Consider the following 15,985-nt stretch of genomic DNA (forward strand, 5'->3'; position numbering starts at 1 on the left):
ACTGTATATCCAAAAAAGTCCACACATCAGTTCTTCACTCTTATATCTACAGTAATACAATGATCATGATGACAAGATTTTTTTTCCTAAACAGTACATTTTTGCTGTTCCTTTATTGTGGTGGTCCTGATGAGTGCCAGTTTCATCATAACGTTTTTGATGGTCTATGCCACTGCAATGAACTTTTATTAAAGTATTTTTTTTTTCTTAAATTAATTGAGTAGTTCTTGCTTTTCATATTATGGATTAAATATCAAATATTCACTATTCACTGTATACCTGTAACTCTACCTCTTCACTACTTTACAACTGATGCTCTCAAACACATTAAGATGCAAGAAATTCAAGTAATTAACAGCACAGCTGTTAACTTAAAGGCCTGAATTCCAGGTGACTCTACCTCATATAGACTTTAATATTAAATCTTTTGACTGGTAGGCTACTGTAAAAGTACACTTGATTTATGATTCAGTGCCTGAATGTTCTGTATATGGAAATAGGAATATATTACTAATTGTTTTCTCTGAGTGGTATTCAAATGTATTAAATTTAATTTCCCATATCTGCAGATACCCTGATTTGAGTTTAATTGAAAACGACCAGCTTTCAATTCCACCTTAACAAAGCGCACACGTTATTTTAGCAGTTTTTAAGCTACATTTGTGCAGAAATTATAATTTTTACAAAAAAAAAAAAAAAACACCTGGACTAATATGCGAACTTTCTGGTCCACCTTAAAAACTAAATTCTTTCAGTTTTAACGACCTTAAAAACGTATCTTCAGCCTGTGCTTTCAGAATTTAAGGTGGCACGGTTGATTCAAACAATTCAAAATCGTTTTGAGTGAATTACTGAAGGGATTGTATGGTGTGTATAAGAAAGTCTAGATAAGAGCTACTTACACGCTGTGCCATGACTTGTGCAGGTGCTACTTTAACGAAGACCAAAGCCAAGAACTTTCTCTCTGTTGTGTCATTTTGTCCGTGGCGTTTATCACCTGTGTTTTGTGGGCTGTGTTCCTAAAAGCGCGCCCCTAAACCGTGTATTACGGTAGCCGCGTGCACAGCGGAGCTGGGGGAGAAAGCTGTGCTACAACTACTGTATGAACAGTGTAACATTCTGGAAATACAGATCTTCTCTTCTTTAAAATAGGTTTAAAAGGTTTTCAGGTTAAATCATATATATTTTAAACATTGTGGTTGTATAGACCACAATTTACTGCATGCTTCTATAATACTTTTCTTATTTAAGTATTATTAAAGAAGAAAATCAAGGTGCTATCAAATGAAACCACTGATGTCTTGACAAACATGTTCCATAATATTAATCATGTTTCATTTCCAATGATATTATTGCAGAAATAAAGGATGAAAAAACAAAGATTATCGAATTAAACCAATGATGTCTTGAAAACTTGAAACATACATAATGAATACTATTACAAGATTTGTAAATTAATGTAATGGCACATGTAGAAAAAAATGCCTATAAAACATAGAAATCAAAGGTTCATCATATCACACCACTAAATTTGTAAATAGCGCATTCTCATGTATTTAAGGTGTATGTTTCAAGTGATATTACTGAAGTAATTTGGAGATGTCGAAAGTCAAATGAGAAAAGTGAGTCATTCAGTTTTGTATAAACCAGAATTTGGAGTCCAATAACGCCAGCAAATCAAACTGTTTTCATATAACACAAATCCACAAAGAGTATATTCCTTATAATTAATCATAAAGGTTATAAGTGATATTACTGTAGCAGTTTAGAGTAATGGAAAGTCAAACTTATATAAAAAAAATTGGTCCATTTGGTTTTGCATAAACCAGAATCCAACATACTGAAATATTCTTCATTATAATTCCAGAAGTGGTGGAAAGTGAAGAAATTGGCTGCATCCATAAAAGCATACCTTATTAAAAGGGGGCGGGTCACATCTTAATTAGGGGGTCAGAGCCCCCCCCCAACCCCCCTCATAATCCGTGCCCTGCAATAAAGTATAAGTGAATAAAATCTAATTGAATAAAAACTGAGATCAATCATGTTCCAAATATTTAGATTATATAAGCAGCATTAATAAAAATTAATAACTGATAACACATAGCAGAATTATCTCAGGGCAAATTAAATGTCATAAGTTTCACACAAAGCAGTCGCTGGTTTCAGATGCAGATAATTAGATAAACCAGAAATAGAGAAGTCATTTTAAACAAAGACATCAAACAGAGCAAATCAAGCAAAATAATCACTATTGTTCGGGCAATAATAACTCAGATTTTTAGTGTCAGCACCAGAGAATAGGGGTGGGCAATACTATATCGTATACAATATATCGTGACACAGAAATATCATGATATTTAAAATCCATATCGTGATAATAGGGCTGTTCTGTCTTAAAAGTAGTCTATTATTTACTGTGAAGCTTTAGGTGTATTTATTGTTTTAGTTTGCAGTTTATATGCATGCACTAAATATTCTGCAATATTATTTGCTGCATTATATTATTTATGCTATATTATTTATTTTGCCACATTATGATTATACTGTTATACTATTATACTATATTCCTGAAATGAATGAATTATTTTAGTTTTCCTATATCGCCAAGTATATCGTTATCGCAAAATTACCCTGAAATATCGTGATATTATTTTAGAGCCATATCACCCATCCCTTCCAGAGAAATATAAGACAAACAATTATACATAAAAAAGTATACTTGGTTTAGTGTCTTGTTATACACAGGTGAGGATGGGAACACCTGCTTTACATGACCTGGAACTTACCTGTATTCTGGGTTATGCTATTCTACCATCTCTTGATTATTTCTTGTAACACGATCATAATTTTTAATAAAGCAAACAAAACTACTGATTCCTTAATTACTTTAGCAAACAAACAATAAAATTTAAGATATCATAAATTCCCCCAAAAACTAAAGAAAGACATACAGGTAAATAAATATCTGTGGTAGGTGTTCAGGTATTGTTTAGATGACTGGGAACCTACCTGTATTCTTCAGAAGACTCCAGGACTGATCCATCCCATTGAATCTCACTAAGGCAAAAGCACTAAGATCACAGACGAGACTTGACAATCATGCTTTATTCTGGTCGATTTCTTTTAAAAAGGAATCAAATCAATGTATCCTCTTTAACAGAGATCACACAAGCAGTAATCCTTCAAATCCAGGTATTCTCTCTCTCTCTTTCGCTCTCTCTTCATGGCTTGGTGTATTTCCATAAGTAATGAAACTAAACTCTCTCTTTACATTTCTCTCTCTTCAGTTAAATAGCGTTTATTGGTTTCAATTCAAAAAAACGTCATTGATTGTCAACACAAAATCTAGCTTAGCACCAGTACAATAAAACTGTACTTTTGCTCGTTAAAATACTGTCTGCAGTGAGGGAGAACAGAATCCGTGGGGTAAAGGGATCATTAAATTGTACATTTTTTTTTTTCAAATAAAGCACCAACCATACAAAGAAAATGTCCATAGGTCATTTGTCGGACACACAGAAAAGTCAAATATATTAATGACTAATTAAATTAAACACAAACAACAATCAAATGTGTAAATAAAACACACTCACACACCACAACAAAGTTAGCTGGAATCGGATACACCGGAGGATGAGGATGATGAGAATGATGCTGATGCTGGACAGGATCCAATAGTACAAAGTCTTTTTTTTATGTAAATCACAGAAGAAAAAAAAATAGTGTGATAAAAAAAAAGAAGAAGAACAAAAACTGTTCCAAAGCTTTGCATTATTCGTTTTTTTTTTTTTTTGCAAGCCTTATTTATTATATAAACTATTTGAGAACCTTCATCATCACGCGGGTCATGATACCAAACAACCAACAATCTCTTCAAATAATGAATTACTTTTTGTAAACATCTTCATGATTTTTGGATGAATCAAAAACATCTAAATAATAAATAAATCTGATGATTCACTGCTGACTTGTATATGTCTGGTGAGTAAATGGATTTAATGAATTTAATGGATTTAATAAACTCAAAACTCAAGAGATCAACCCCTTGCTCTTTTTTTAATACACTGCAAAATAACCGAAAAAAAAGGAAAACCCAGGAAAGACATGCAGGTAAATGAGGTGCTTGCGGTGGAGCTGCTGTAGGTGGTGGGTGTTCAGGTGTGGAGGTGAGCTGAGGTAAGGTGAGGTAAGAAGGGGAAGGCCGAGGGACATATGCTCCAGGTTAGGGGTCCTCGCGGAGAGAGAGCGGCGAGCCTCTCGCAGGTTTACGGAGGAACGGAGGAACCATCTGGCCCACAGGCCTTCCTGCCACAATAAGCCGGAGCGTAATAAGCCTCTTAGCTTCTACGCTCAAAACAGTTCGCCGAGATAAACGCCAAAAGAAAATGCCTTGGACTGAAACTCTCTCTCTCTCAAAAGCTATTCACATGAAAATTACAACCAAACATGTTCACCCTGATGTCAAGATATACATATATATTTACACATACTTATAGGTTAATATATATATAATATAAAAAAAATATTATTGGATAGTGAAAAAAATACCTACAGGTCGGGACCTGAAAGCTGCTTTGCTAGCATTCCCCAGCCAATCACCCGACAGGGGGCGGGGCTATTCCAAAGCAGGCCAGTCTGATAGGTCCCCTTCTTCGCTTATTGTGAAGGAACATACGAGCGAGATCGGAGATCAGTGAGACGGGAATCTTCGTTAAATAACTAAGCCTTTCTGGCGGACGCTGAATGTACAAAGTGCTGGTACTGGTGAGAGGGCATCCGGGCATCTGGGCATCACGGGCATCGTGGGCATCGCCCAGTCGCCGAGAGTAAGAGTAAGTCCTCTGCGCCTGTGGACAGGTGGACAGGTGGGCAGATAGACGCACGGACGGACAGACAGCTCCTCCCAACCCATCCCCGGATGTGGCATGGGTGGAGGGTGCAGTGCAGACAGGTGCAGTGCAGAAAGGGGCGTGGTCTCGTCCACAGGAGCGGAGCTTTTGCTATCGGCTGCAGAGCCTGGCTGGCGTCTCCGTCGTCTCCGTTGTCTCAGTCCTCTCGTCCTCGTCCTCCCGTAAGAGCTGTATCGACGAGCCCAGCAGTCCCTGCAGCTCCGGCACACAGCGCACCAGCTCCACCGCCTCCTCCTCTTCCTCCTCCTCTTCCTCGGCCGGCCGGAGATCTTCGGGGGCGAGGCACGTCTGACTGACAGTCATCTGCTTCCACAGCTCCGCCTTCGCGATGCTCGCTACTTCAAACTGAGGATACCTCGCACGGAATATCCGAGCCGAGACCTTCAGCCGCTTCAGCACGTCTGCCAGCAAGAACCAGTTACAAAAACTGTAAAACGGTAAATAAAGAGAGAAAGTTAGAAAGAGTTCAGATAAAATAAAAACAAAACTTTATTATGATATACAGTTTTTTTTCTAAAATGTATTGTTTTTTTTTACTGCCAAGACATTTCCATGGACAGTAGTGTCACATTTACAAAATACCATTAAAAAATCGATTAAAGTTTTAATTTCATCGTTTTTGTCGTTAATTTTGCGGTGGTCTCTAGTATAAATGAATGCTGTGAGACGTTTTTTGTGCTCCTGTTTCAGAATGTTTAGTTGATGGAGGATTAGTGGGCGAGGAAGAACGACAGGATTTACACTCTTGCTCATGAATATTGAATACTGAATATTTACAAACTGCAAATATCTCGCTTCCGATTGGATTAAAGAACTGTGACGCTCCCCCCAAAGGCTCTGCGGTGGGCGTGGCTATGAATCCTAATTTACAGGTTGAAGCCAGTCAGGGGGCTTTTCCTGATTTATTCATTTTTCTGTCTAATTTTTTGGCTACGCTTTTATTGTCTAATGTAAGCGATGAGGGAGAACAGTTTCACATGCAGCAGGCATATACAACTCAGAGAGACCTACTGTATTTCAAAAAGACCAATTCCTAAGTACAAGTAGGCTTTCTAGCAAAATTACACCTTTAAGGTAAATTACACCGCTCCACAGATCAATGCTGTGGGTTTATACCCCATCTAGCTCACGCCCAAGCTGTATGTTGACTTTAATTTAATGTTATTTATGTCAATTATATTATAAATAGCATAAAATGTGGCATAAAATTATGATAAAATTACAATAATATTGTTTAACACAATTATGTCTGGGAGAATGTATGCATTTGCACATCTATGTCAGCAGTGTGTGCCACTTAAAGTACCACAAAGAATGTATTATAATGGGTGTCCACAAGTATTTGGACATACAGTGGTTAACTATGGATAACTGTAGGTGACTGTAGGTAACTGTGGGTAATTATGGTTAACTGTGGTTACTCACCCCTGTGTTAGTGATACTTGAACGTGGTAGCACGGTAAGAGCGGTTCTGAGGAGAATTCGAACATGAGACAGTCCGAATCCGAGTCTCGCTCCTTCCCCTGCTCCCGGCTCTCCTCCCCGTCCTGCTCCTCCGGCTGAGACAGCAGGAAGTCCCAGCATGCCTCCTGCTCCGTCTCTGAGAAAGAGAATGTGAAGATGAGCACTGAAGGACACTGACCCCTGATTTTAATACGCTCCTGCTTCCCTCTAGTGGAAAGTTGTTGAACTAATAGACTCGAGCACTTCATACACTAATTAGAGACAGGATCTCTGAAAATGAAAGACGGCCAGGGTCACTGTTACTAAACACAAGGTCCTGCACATTTAGTGCTTTTCCTGCTTTAATACACCCACTTTAAATTAATAATGAGCTGTTAATCAGCTGATCAGGTGAGCTGAGGGTAAGAGAAAGACTAAAAACTGCAGGGCAGTGAGGTTAACTGTAAAGTCAGTATACACCAGCAGGGGTGATAGTGAAAAAAAATCCTGAGCCTGAACTTTTTTTTCCTGTTCCAACAGGGTGAGGAGGGGGGGGGGGGTTGTTGGGGAGGGACAACAGACTGCATATGTGACGTAACATAGGCATAAATGTTGACACATTATTCAAACATTTAATAGTCTGTGTATAACCTTATTGTCAAGTGACACATTTTAGATAACGTTTTCATTTTCATATTTACATTTTCTCCACTCTTGTAAAAAAAAGTGCACTTTTATTTTTTATTTTTCTACTGAGAGCTCTTCTTAAGATGGTGTCCTTGTGTAAAATAATGTAACTTTATGTTTCATAGAGATTTTTATAAACGTCAGGACATGTGGTCTTACTGTGAACTACAAATGAACAGAAGTCACATTACAGCAGTGTTTCTCAACCCTGATCCTGCATATTCTACTGCATATTAACACTGTTCTGTATATTCTTCTGCATATTAACACTGTTCTGTATATTCTACTGCATATTAACACTGTTCTGCAGATATTCTTATGATTTTAGCCGATCTGATTCAGGAGTTTAGGGTTAAGCAGTTTATCAGAGCTGTGTGTGGATGAAACTGGTGAAACCGGTGAAACTGCTCACTTACAGGAAGCTGCAGTTCCTCATCCAACCACTAGTGGGAGCTGCAGCAGCACAAGCCCCCGCTGTCTTTACTCAGTCACAGCTACAGCCCAGCCACGGGCTACAGAGCTCAGCTCAGCCAGTCTGGAGCGTTTTTTTTACACGTTTTTTTTAAGTTCATCTGTGTAGGAAAAGGTTTTAAAAACGGATAATACAGCTCTCTACAGTTCACCTTTCAGCCAAAGCAGCTAACAGCAGCAGTTGTCACGGAGGCACTGCTCGGATTACATTATAAACAGGTCAGTTAGCGCGCTGCTAACCTCATGATGTTTATAACTACGGAGTTTAGTGGACACACCACGGCTGCAAGGTTAGACTGTTGAAGGCTACTGAAGACTATTAAAGGCTATTGGAGGTTATTGAAAGGGTTATTGGAGCAGAAATCAGTAAAGGCTGGTTAGATAAGTGATTCACCTCCTCGTCCTTTACTGCGGTGAAACTGCGACTAGCGCTGTCACAGTGATGTTTATTTAACGTCATTAAAACTGATTTTGTCAGGTATTGTCTTATAAATATTTACACATAACTTATATCTCTCCTAAAAAGCGTTTATTTTGGTCACTAACATTCATGTTTATTTATTAGCAGCGTAAATTACCAGTGTTTGCTTTGGTGTGGATGTAATTAGGGGAATCTGTACCAGCCAGGTTTGCCAGGCACCTGTGTGGCATTAATGTGGCATTTGGCCCCGCCCAAGATCGGTATCGGCGATCGGCCCATCGTGGTGAAAGACGACCGGCGATCGGAATCGGCCCCAAAAACACTGATCGGTTCAGGAGGTGTAAAAAAGGAGGTGAATTTTGGCAGTGCATCTGCGATTCTTTTGCTCTCTGTCCGTTTCTTTCGTTTAGCACAACCACTTTCATAACTCCGCTTCATTTTCACTGTGACAGCTGTCACTCTAGGTGAAAATCAAGATCAGGTGAAAATCTAGGTGAAATGATTGTGGAATTGTGGAAAACTCAATTTTAGTTCAGTGATCAGGGTTAAGAAACTGCTTTAAACTACAAACATAAAGTACTGTACTAAATTCTGACTATCCACTACATCTGGCTTCTAGCTAATTAGCTATATTCATTTTCTCCTGTAATCCTAAACTAATAACGACAGTGAAATATGTGAAATAGTGATTAGCTGATCAGGTACAGGGCAAGTTGAACATTACATATATAGTTTATTTATTTTCTAAAACCTTGACTCCCTATCAAGCTAACTCACTAACACAGCTGCAGTTTATTAATCACAGTGGGTTTAATCTGTGTGCTGATACAAGAAGTGTATTTTTAACCAGCTATCAGAAACATATCATCACAGTTTACGTGTTTAGCCTACCGTTATCTTTTTTTGAGAAAAATCTCCGTATATCCAGATCTGTTTTTAAATCAGCTGAAGCTGCTGCGTCCGATCCCGCTGCTAAATCTCACAGCAAGGGAGGGGCTTCCCCCGCTCCTCCGCAAAAAAAAAAAAAAAAAACAGCAAGCTGATTGGCTGTTTCTACTGAGAGGCGGGACTTAATACCTGAACCGGCTCTATTTATTTATTTTATTTATATATATATTTATTTTTATAGAGCCACGCTACGCCGGATTTCCGGCGCGGCGCCGGAACGCTATCACCCCTGCACCAGTCAGGTTTTTAGGTAAAAAGGTAGAAAACTGTCAGCAAAAAAATATTTTTTTCTTGGATGACTCTTACCAAACACAGAGCTGCTATAAAAATCCCACTGTAAACTCGGATCCTGATCAGTGCGTCCCTCCAGATCAGTGAAATACTCTGAAAAAAGAGCAAGCATTACATTATACTGCATTACAGCATTACATATATAACTGTTGTAAGTACAGGAAATACAATAATATCAGATTCAGTCAGGTCTCAATAAATTAATGTTTTTTTTTTTTATAAAAAAATAAGATGGCACATATTTGTTTGCATCTGACCAATATTTAAATTGATATTCAGTGTTTGAATCAGTTTCTGTGATTTTGCTATTTATAGGTTTATGTTTGAGTAAAATGAACATTGTTGTTTTATTTTAGAAACTACGAACAAACTCAAAATTCCCAAATTCCAAATACAAATATTGGCATTTAGAGCATTTATTTGCAGAAAATAAGAAATGGCTGAAAGAACAAAAAAAAGATGCAGAGCTTTCAGACCTCAAATAATGCAAAGAAAACAAGTTCATATTCATAAAGTTTTAAGAGTTTAGAAATCAATATTTGATTAAATAAATGTGGTGGTTTTTAATCATAGTTTCCATGCATCTTGGCATCATGTTCTCCTCCACCAGTCTTACACACTGCTTTTGGATAACTTTATGCTGCTTTACTCCTGGTGCAAAAATTCAAGCAGTTCAGTTTGGTGGTTTGATGGTTTGTGATCATCCATCTTCCTCTTGATTATATTCCAGAGGTTTTCAATTTGGTAAAATAAAAAAGTATATATTTTTTTAAGTGGCCTATTATTTATAGATATATTACATTCTTCATTATAATGTGAATCTTGCAGTTGCTCTTTATTTGTTATCAGAATTTAATGATTAATGGACCAATAAAAACACTAGAAACGACTCTTTTTACTCTTAATCTTTTTGAGTACCACTGAACATTTTCTCCCCTTCTCCTATGAAGCTGCTAATTTGTAGATTTTTTTTTTTAATGACAGTGATAATATATTCATGTTTGTTTAAGTCTTTTAGTATTAAAATAAATCCATCTTTATGAACGAAGTTATGAACTGCCACTAACACCATATTGTTTCTAAGATGCAAAAAAATTACTAGAAAAGTAAGGAATGTTAATAATAATAATAATAATAATAATAATAATAATAATAATAATAATAATGTTAAGTAAGGAATTGAATGAAATATATTTTAAATAATTATATACTTTTGTGTGTGTATAATTGTGCTGTGATGTCCTGGTAAGAAAGTTACCTTTAAGGAAGGTTTTCATGCTGGGGCTTTGGGCCAGTTTAACAGCGGTCTGGCCGGAGTAGGTGGCCAGGGTCGGATCTGCTCCGTGGTTCAGGAGCATCCATACTGAGGCCAGGTTATCAGCTGCTACTGCATCATGAATAGGGCTGCAGGGATTTAATCATTTAACATCAGGTAATACACTGCATACATACAGAGACACACTGATCAATGACATGAAGGTGTATAGCAATATTGGGCTTTTAATGATGTCTTTGGATGGTTCAGGGGCAGAAAAAAAATATATATATAATTTAGCCCTGTGTAAAAAATATTTGCCACTAAATCTAATAACTCGGTTGTGTCATTCTTGGCAGCAAAAACTGCAGTCAAGTAGAGGTGTGCCAAAAAATCGATTCACATAAGAATCTTGATTCTCATTTACTACGATTCAGAATCGATTTAAAATGTCCCAAAATCGATTCTAAGGTCCAATCCCATTTCTTCCCTTGGCCCTACCCCTCACGGTAAGTTCACACTGCAGCGGCACGAAGCGTTTTTCGCTCCGCCTCCCACTGCCCAAAGCGACCGTGGCCGCTGCAGTTTGAACTTACCGTCAGACCCACACAGAGCGTAGGTGTATGAGAATCACCGGTAAGATGGCAGAACAAGCACTATATTACCTTAGATTAACGTGTAGTTTTAATGTTTTATGGCAGAATGCTTCATAACAAGCATAAAAAAGATCGCTAGTAGTTAGTTTCAGTAACTGTTAGCTAGCTAACTAGCTAACTTTCCAGTTCCACCTTAAATAACGCTACAGGTGGCAGCGGGCTGCAGCATTTAAGGCGGAACGGAAAAATAACAATAAGCTAATCAGAGCTAATTTCAGCTCCTCATCACAGAGGAATTAAGGAATGGACAATATGAATTAATTTCTCCACCTCCTGCCCCCTTTCTGAAGAAATACAACGGCCTAAAATTAACTAGTTAATCAGCAGCTGCTCCTGAACTTTAGCGCTCCACTGCTATCATCACATCAGCCCAGCAGCGTCACCTACACACCACCGCTAGTAGCCTTATAATAAAGCAGTGTTATTTATTATTTATTTATTGTTCATTAACGTCATTGTGATATCCCAGTGATTCCTCTGTCACTGAAGACCCACATTCCTGCACATTTTATTGTTTTTGTAACACATTACCTTCTCCAGGACCAGTGTATATTTTGGAGGCTTTTTTTTCAATAAGTTTTCAATAAATTTTTATAAATCAAATCGTTTTGAATCAAAAATCGATTTTGAATCGAATCGTGGCCCCCAAAATCGGAATCGAATCGAATCGTGAGATAGTAAAAGATTCCCACCCCTACAGTCAAGCTTTACTGATAACTGGTAACGAGTCTTTCAAATCTCTGTGGAGGAATTTAGTTCCACTCTTCTTTACAGAATTGTTTTAATTCAGACATTGGAGGATTTTCCAACATGAACGTCCTGTTTAAGATCATCCACAGCATCTTAATCAGACTTTTACCAGACCCTCCATGTGGACCTGCTGGTGGGCTTTGGGTCATTGTCCTGCTGCAGAACCCAAGAACGCCTGAGCTTGAGGTCACAAACAGATGGTCGGACATTCCTCTTCAGGATTGTCTGATAAACAGCAAAATTTATGGTTCCATTTATTACAGCAAGTTTTCCAGGTCCAGAAGCAGCAAAGCAGCCCCAGACCATCACACTACCACCACCATGTTTTACATTCGGTGTGATGTTCTTTTTCTGTGCTAATTTTACGCCTGATATAACGGCACACACACTTTGAAAAAGTTCTACTTTTGTTTGGTCTTGTTGGTCATCAAGATGTTTGTTGGCAAATAAATGAAATCATCATTTAAAAGTGTATTTTTATATTAAATTCATTATATTATATATATTTTATATTATATTCATGGTACCTTACAAAAGAAATCTGTAAGGAGGCATTTTTTGTTTCACAGAACTGTGGAACACGTGGAGCTGGTTTTAATGTTGTGGCTAATTTGTGTTTAATCTGTGTTTGATTGAAGTCTAATGCAAAATATATAATTACAAACAGAAAATTACACATTTTAAAGTACATAAATGTACATTTAAATGTATTTAGGAGTATATTCTCAGAGTAGCTTGGCTGATATATAAATGCTACTTAATTTATACTAATTAATAATAAAAATACAACCTATAATAATATATATATATATATATATATATATATATATATATATATATAGGCATTTATTATGATGTTCACAAGACTACAGCAAAGAAATGAAAGAAAAAAAATTATGTTTTATACCAGGTAGGTTTACTCTCACAAAGTGGGAGCTGGTTTACTAGTATAACTAGTATATATTTCAACCCCCTAAAAAATTATACTTGTTTATTAAAACTATTTTTCTCCTAATTAAAGACGTATGTTGTACGCTCAATCTCTCCCCAAAAAAGAGCAATTTTAAAAGGTTGTACCACTAAAAGCCCAATGCTAGATAAATGTAAAGTGTGTGTGTAGTGTTGCTCTGAATCACTAGTATATGTGATTATCTCACCGGGTCCCGTCCTGTGCGCTGCAGTTGACGTCGGCCCCGTGCTTCAGTAAAACCTGCACAATATGCGTCCAGCCGCGAGCGCAAGCCTCGTGCAGCGCCGTGTAGCCGGCATTGTCCCGCCGGTTCACCTCTCGCACGTCTTTCTCCAGGCAGTACAGAACCACTTCCTTCAGATAGAGAAAGAACAGAGAAACATCTCATTCAAAAATCCCCAAAATTAAAAGGGCCAGAAATATATTAAAGTTATTAACTCTTGACCAGGCACAGCTGTTAACTAAAAGCTGAAAATCTTGCTCTTCCTTTCTTGTAGCGGTCCTGATGATTGCCAGTTTCTTCATTGTAATAGTTTTTGGGTACTTTTAATGTTCTTAAAATGTTTCGGATTGACAAATTCAATTGAATTAAGTATTTTTTTGTCTTTGAGTAGTTCTTGCCATACTCAAATATTCACTATTCACTGTATACCTGTAACTCTACCTCTTCACTACTTTACTTTAACTGATGCTCTCAAACACTTTATTAAGAGACAAGAAATTCAAGTAATTAACTCTTGATGAGTTCAGCACAGCTGTTAACTGAAAGCCTGGATTCCAGGTGACTCTACCTCATAAATCTGACTGAGAAAATCCAGCAGTGATGTGCAAAAACTGATCATCTAAGTAAGAGGTGCTATTTTGAAAGATTTGGTTTGTTTAACACTTTTTTAAAAATGTATTTAATAATTTCATGTTTTTTCGTCATAGTTTGGATGACTTTAGTGTTAATCTTCAACGCAGGACATTTTAATGGAAAAACAGTCTGAGGATGCCCCAGAGGTGCTCAATTGCTGGCAGATATTACAATAAACATGTTGATTAAATTCTAAGTGGAACCCATCCTAGAAGACTGGAATTTTTAAAATTCTACAAGTTCTGTTGTAGTCAGATTATATGAAGCGCATGTAAACTTGTGCTCTAAATTTAAGGTGTGCAACGAGGTTATTATTGTTAGCGAAAAGGAAAGAAATAACGAAAACTGAAAGTGAAAAAACATTTTCGTTAACTAAAACTAATAAAAATGGTGATTAAGCAACAGTTCTACATGAAGTTTGTGCTTAAGGCTGCTATCCTGTGGACTGTTACAGCTTCTGTGGAGAGTTGGTTGTTTAATAGTAACTGAATATTTTTTTTAATGGTTTATTTTGTTGAGTTTTTATTACACAATATCTTTCTGAATCCTGCACCTCACAAATAACGCAAAATATGAACCTAAAACTAAAACTAATGAAAACTAAACTAAAACTAAGCATTATTCAAAAAATTAAATCTTACAAAAACTAGCAACCCGCTCTATGTATTAATTCAAACTAACTGAGTTAAAGGAGAAAAGGTCAAAACTAAATAAAATTAAACTAGAATGAAAAATTGGTAACACTTTACAATAAAAGTCACAAATAACAGTACTTATGACCATAATAAACACTGTTAAATAGTTTAGTAATGTCTGATTTAATTATAAAGTAATTCTAGTTCAGACATTTTTAAACATTAATATATCTGAATGCTTCATAACCCTATAAATAACAATAAATTATGACATTAGACACATTATTTGGTAATGGATAATAAAGTCTTTACAAATGTCAATGAATAAGTCTTTGAGACATTCAGCAGTAAGTACTGTTAATGAATGTACCCTTATCGTAAAGTGTTATTGAATGTTATCGAAAACTATTATAACCTTGTTGTGCACTGGATTTAAGGTGTGTCCAAACTTTGGATTGCTACTGTTCATTATATAAATAAAATAAGCCAATAAGCACTGTACCTGGTATCCGAGTCGAGCAGCTCTCTGTAACAGAGTCTCTCCAGCGTTTTTATTCACGATTAACCGGCGGACCTCCGGCGGAACCGGGCGGCTCGGGGTCGACTCCGGCGTCCCACTTCTCCCGGGCCCTTTCCTCTTCAGCACGGGAGACGAGGGGCCCTTGGGTACGGCGAAAGGTGCAGGGGGTTTTTTGGCGACGGGGCTTTCTTCATCCGCCGAGAGCGAGGAGCAGCGCTTCCCAAGATAACTGCGTTTAGTCTTCAGCTGGAACAAAGTTGAGTAAAATAAACATTGTTGTTTTATTCTATAAACTACAGACAACATTTCTTTCAAATTCCAAATAAAAATAATGCAAAAAATACAAGTTCATATTCATAAAGTTTTAAGAGTTCAGAAATATTCAATATTTGGTGGAATAACCCTGGTTTCAGATCATGGATTAATTACATGCATCTTGGCATCATGTTCTCCTCCACCAGTCTTACACACTGCTTTTGGATAACTTTATGCTGCTTTACTCCTGGTGCAAAAATTCAAGCAGTTCAGCTTGGTTTGATGGTTTGTGATCAAAGTTAATAAAGGAGAGATTGAGGGGAAATTGAGGGGAAGGTGAACGTGACATTGAGAGGACAGCAGCTGCTGGAGCTCAGTGGAGGGAGAAGCTCAGCCACCGCTGGTGAACGAATGGCGGGGATGTGCAGTAACTCTGTCTGCCAGTAGGGGGAACCATAAGACCAACTATTTACAGAGAAAACTCTCCTCTGAGAACATCACACACACCCACCCGTCATTAATCACACTTCTCACAGTTCGCTCGTCACGATAAAGCGGACGATATAAGTGGACGTATATTAAACCCACCTTTTTCTGCTCCTCCGTGTCGCACAAGTGCTTGCTCTTAAATTTCCTCTTTCCTGGAGGTTTGTCATTAAACTCTGGGGTGGGGGGGCTCTCCTGCCGGCGGGTGGTCCCGGAGCGGGTGTACAGGGACCTCCTGGGGCTTAGGTCGGAACTGGGTGTTTCACATGTCAACGTGGCGCTCAGACTCGGGTACAGATCCGACTTCTCATCTGCAACAATGCCAACAAAAAAAACTTAATACAACATTTATATCAAATTAAAGAGGAAAGAGGAAAGAAAAAGTTCAAGTTTTAAAATGAACAGACATACAGCTCTGAAAAAAATTAAGA

At 37.5% G+C, this 15,985-nt stretch overlaps 1 protein-coding gene across 3 annotated transcripts in view; it reads right to left on the minus strand.

Moving 5' to 3' along the window:
• Positions 1-3,090: 3,090 nt before the first annotated feature.
• bcorl1 (BCL6 corepressor-like 1) overlaps positions 3,091-15,985 on the minus strand; it is a 46,249-nt gene continuing 33,354 nt past the window's right edge. For all 3 annotated transcript variants that reach the window (XM_049484117.1, XM_049484118.1, XM_049484116.1), the window contains exons 6-12: positions 15,657-15,865; positions 14,796-15,059; positions 12,990-13,156; positions 10,430-10,575; positions 9,187-9,264; positions 6,336-6,510; positions 3,091-5,337 (exon numbers count right to left, since the gene is read on the minus strand). In XM_049484117.1, the coding sequence (XP_049340074.1) occupies positions 5,001-5,337; positions 6,336-6,510; positions 9,187-9,264; positions 10,430-10,575; positions 12,990-13,156; positions 14,796-15,059; positions 15,657-15,865 (1,376 nt within the window). In that variant the 3' untranslated portion in view covers positions 3,091-5,000. The remainder of the gene's footprint in view (positions 5,338-6,335; positions 6,511-9,186; positions 9,265-10,429; positions 10,576-12,989; positions 13,157-14,795; positions 15,060-15,656; positions 15,866-15,985) is intronic.

Source organism: Astyanax mexicanus, chromosome 10 (genome assembly GCF_023375975.1).
Source record: "Astyanax mexicanus isolate ESR-SI-001 chromosome 10, AstMex3_surface, whole genome shotgun sequence".
NCBI lineage: Eukaryota > Metazoa > Chordata > Actinopteri > Characiformes > Acestrorhamphidae > Astyanax > Astyanax mexicanus.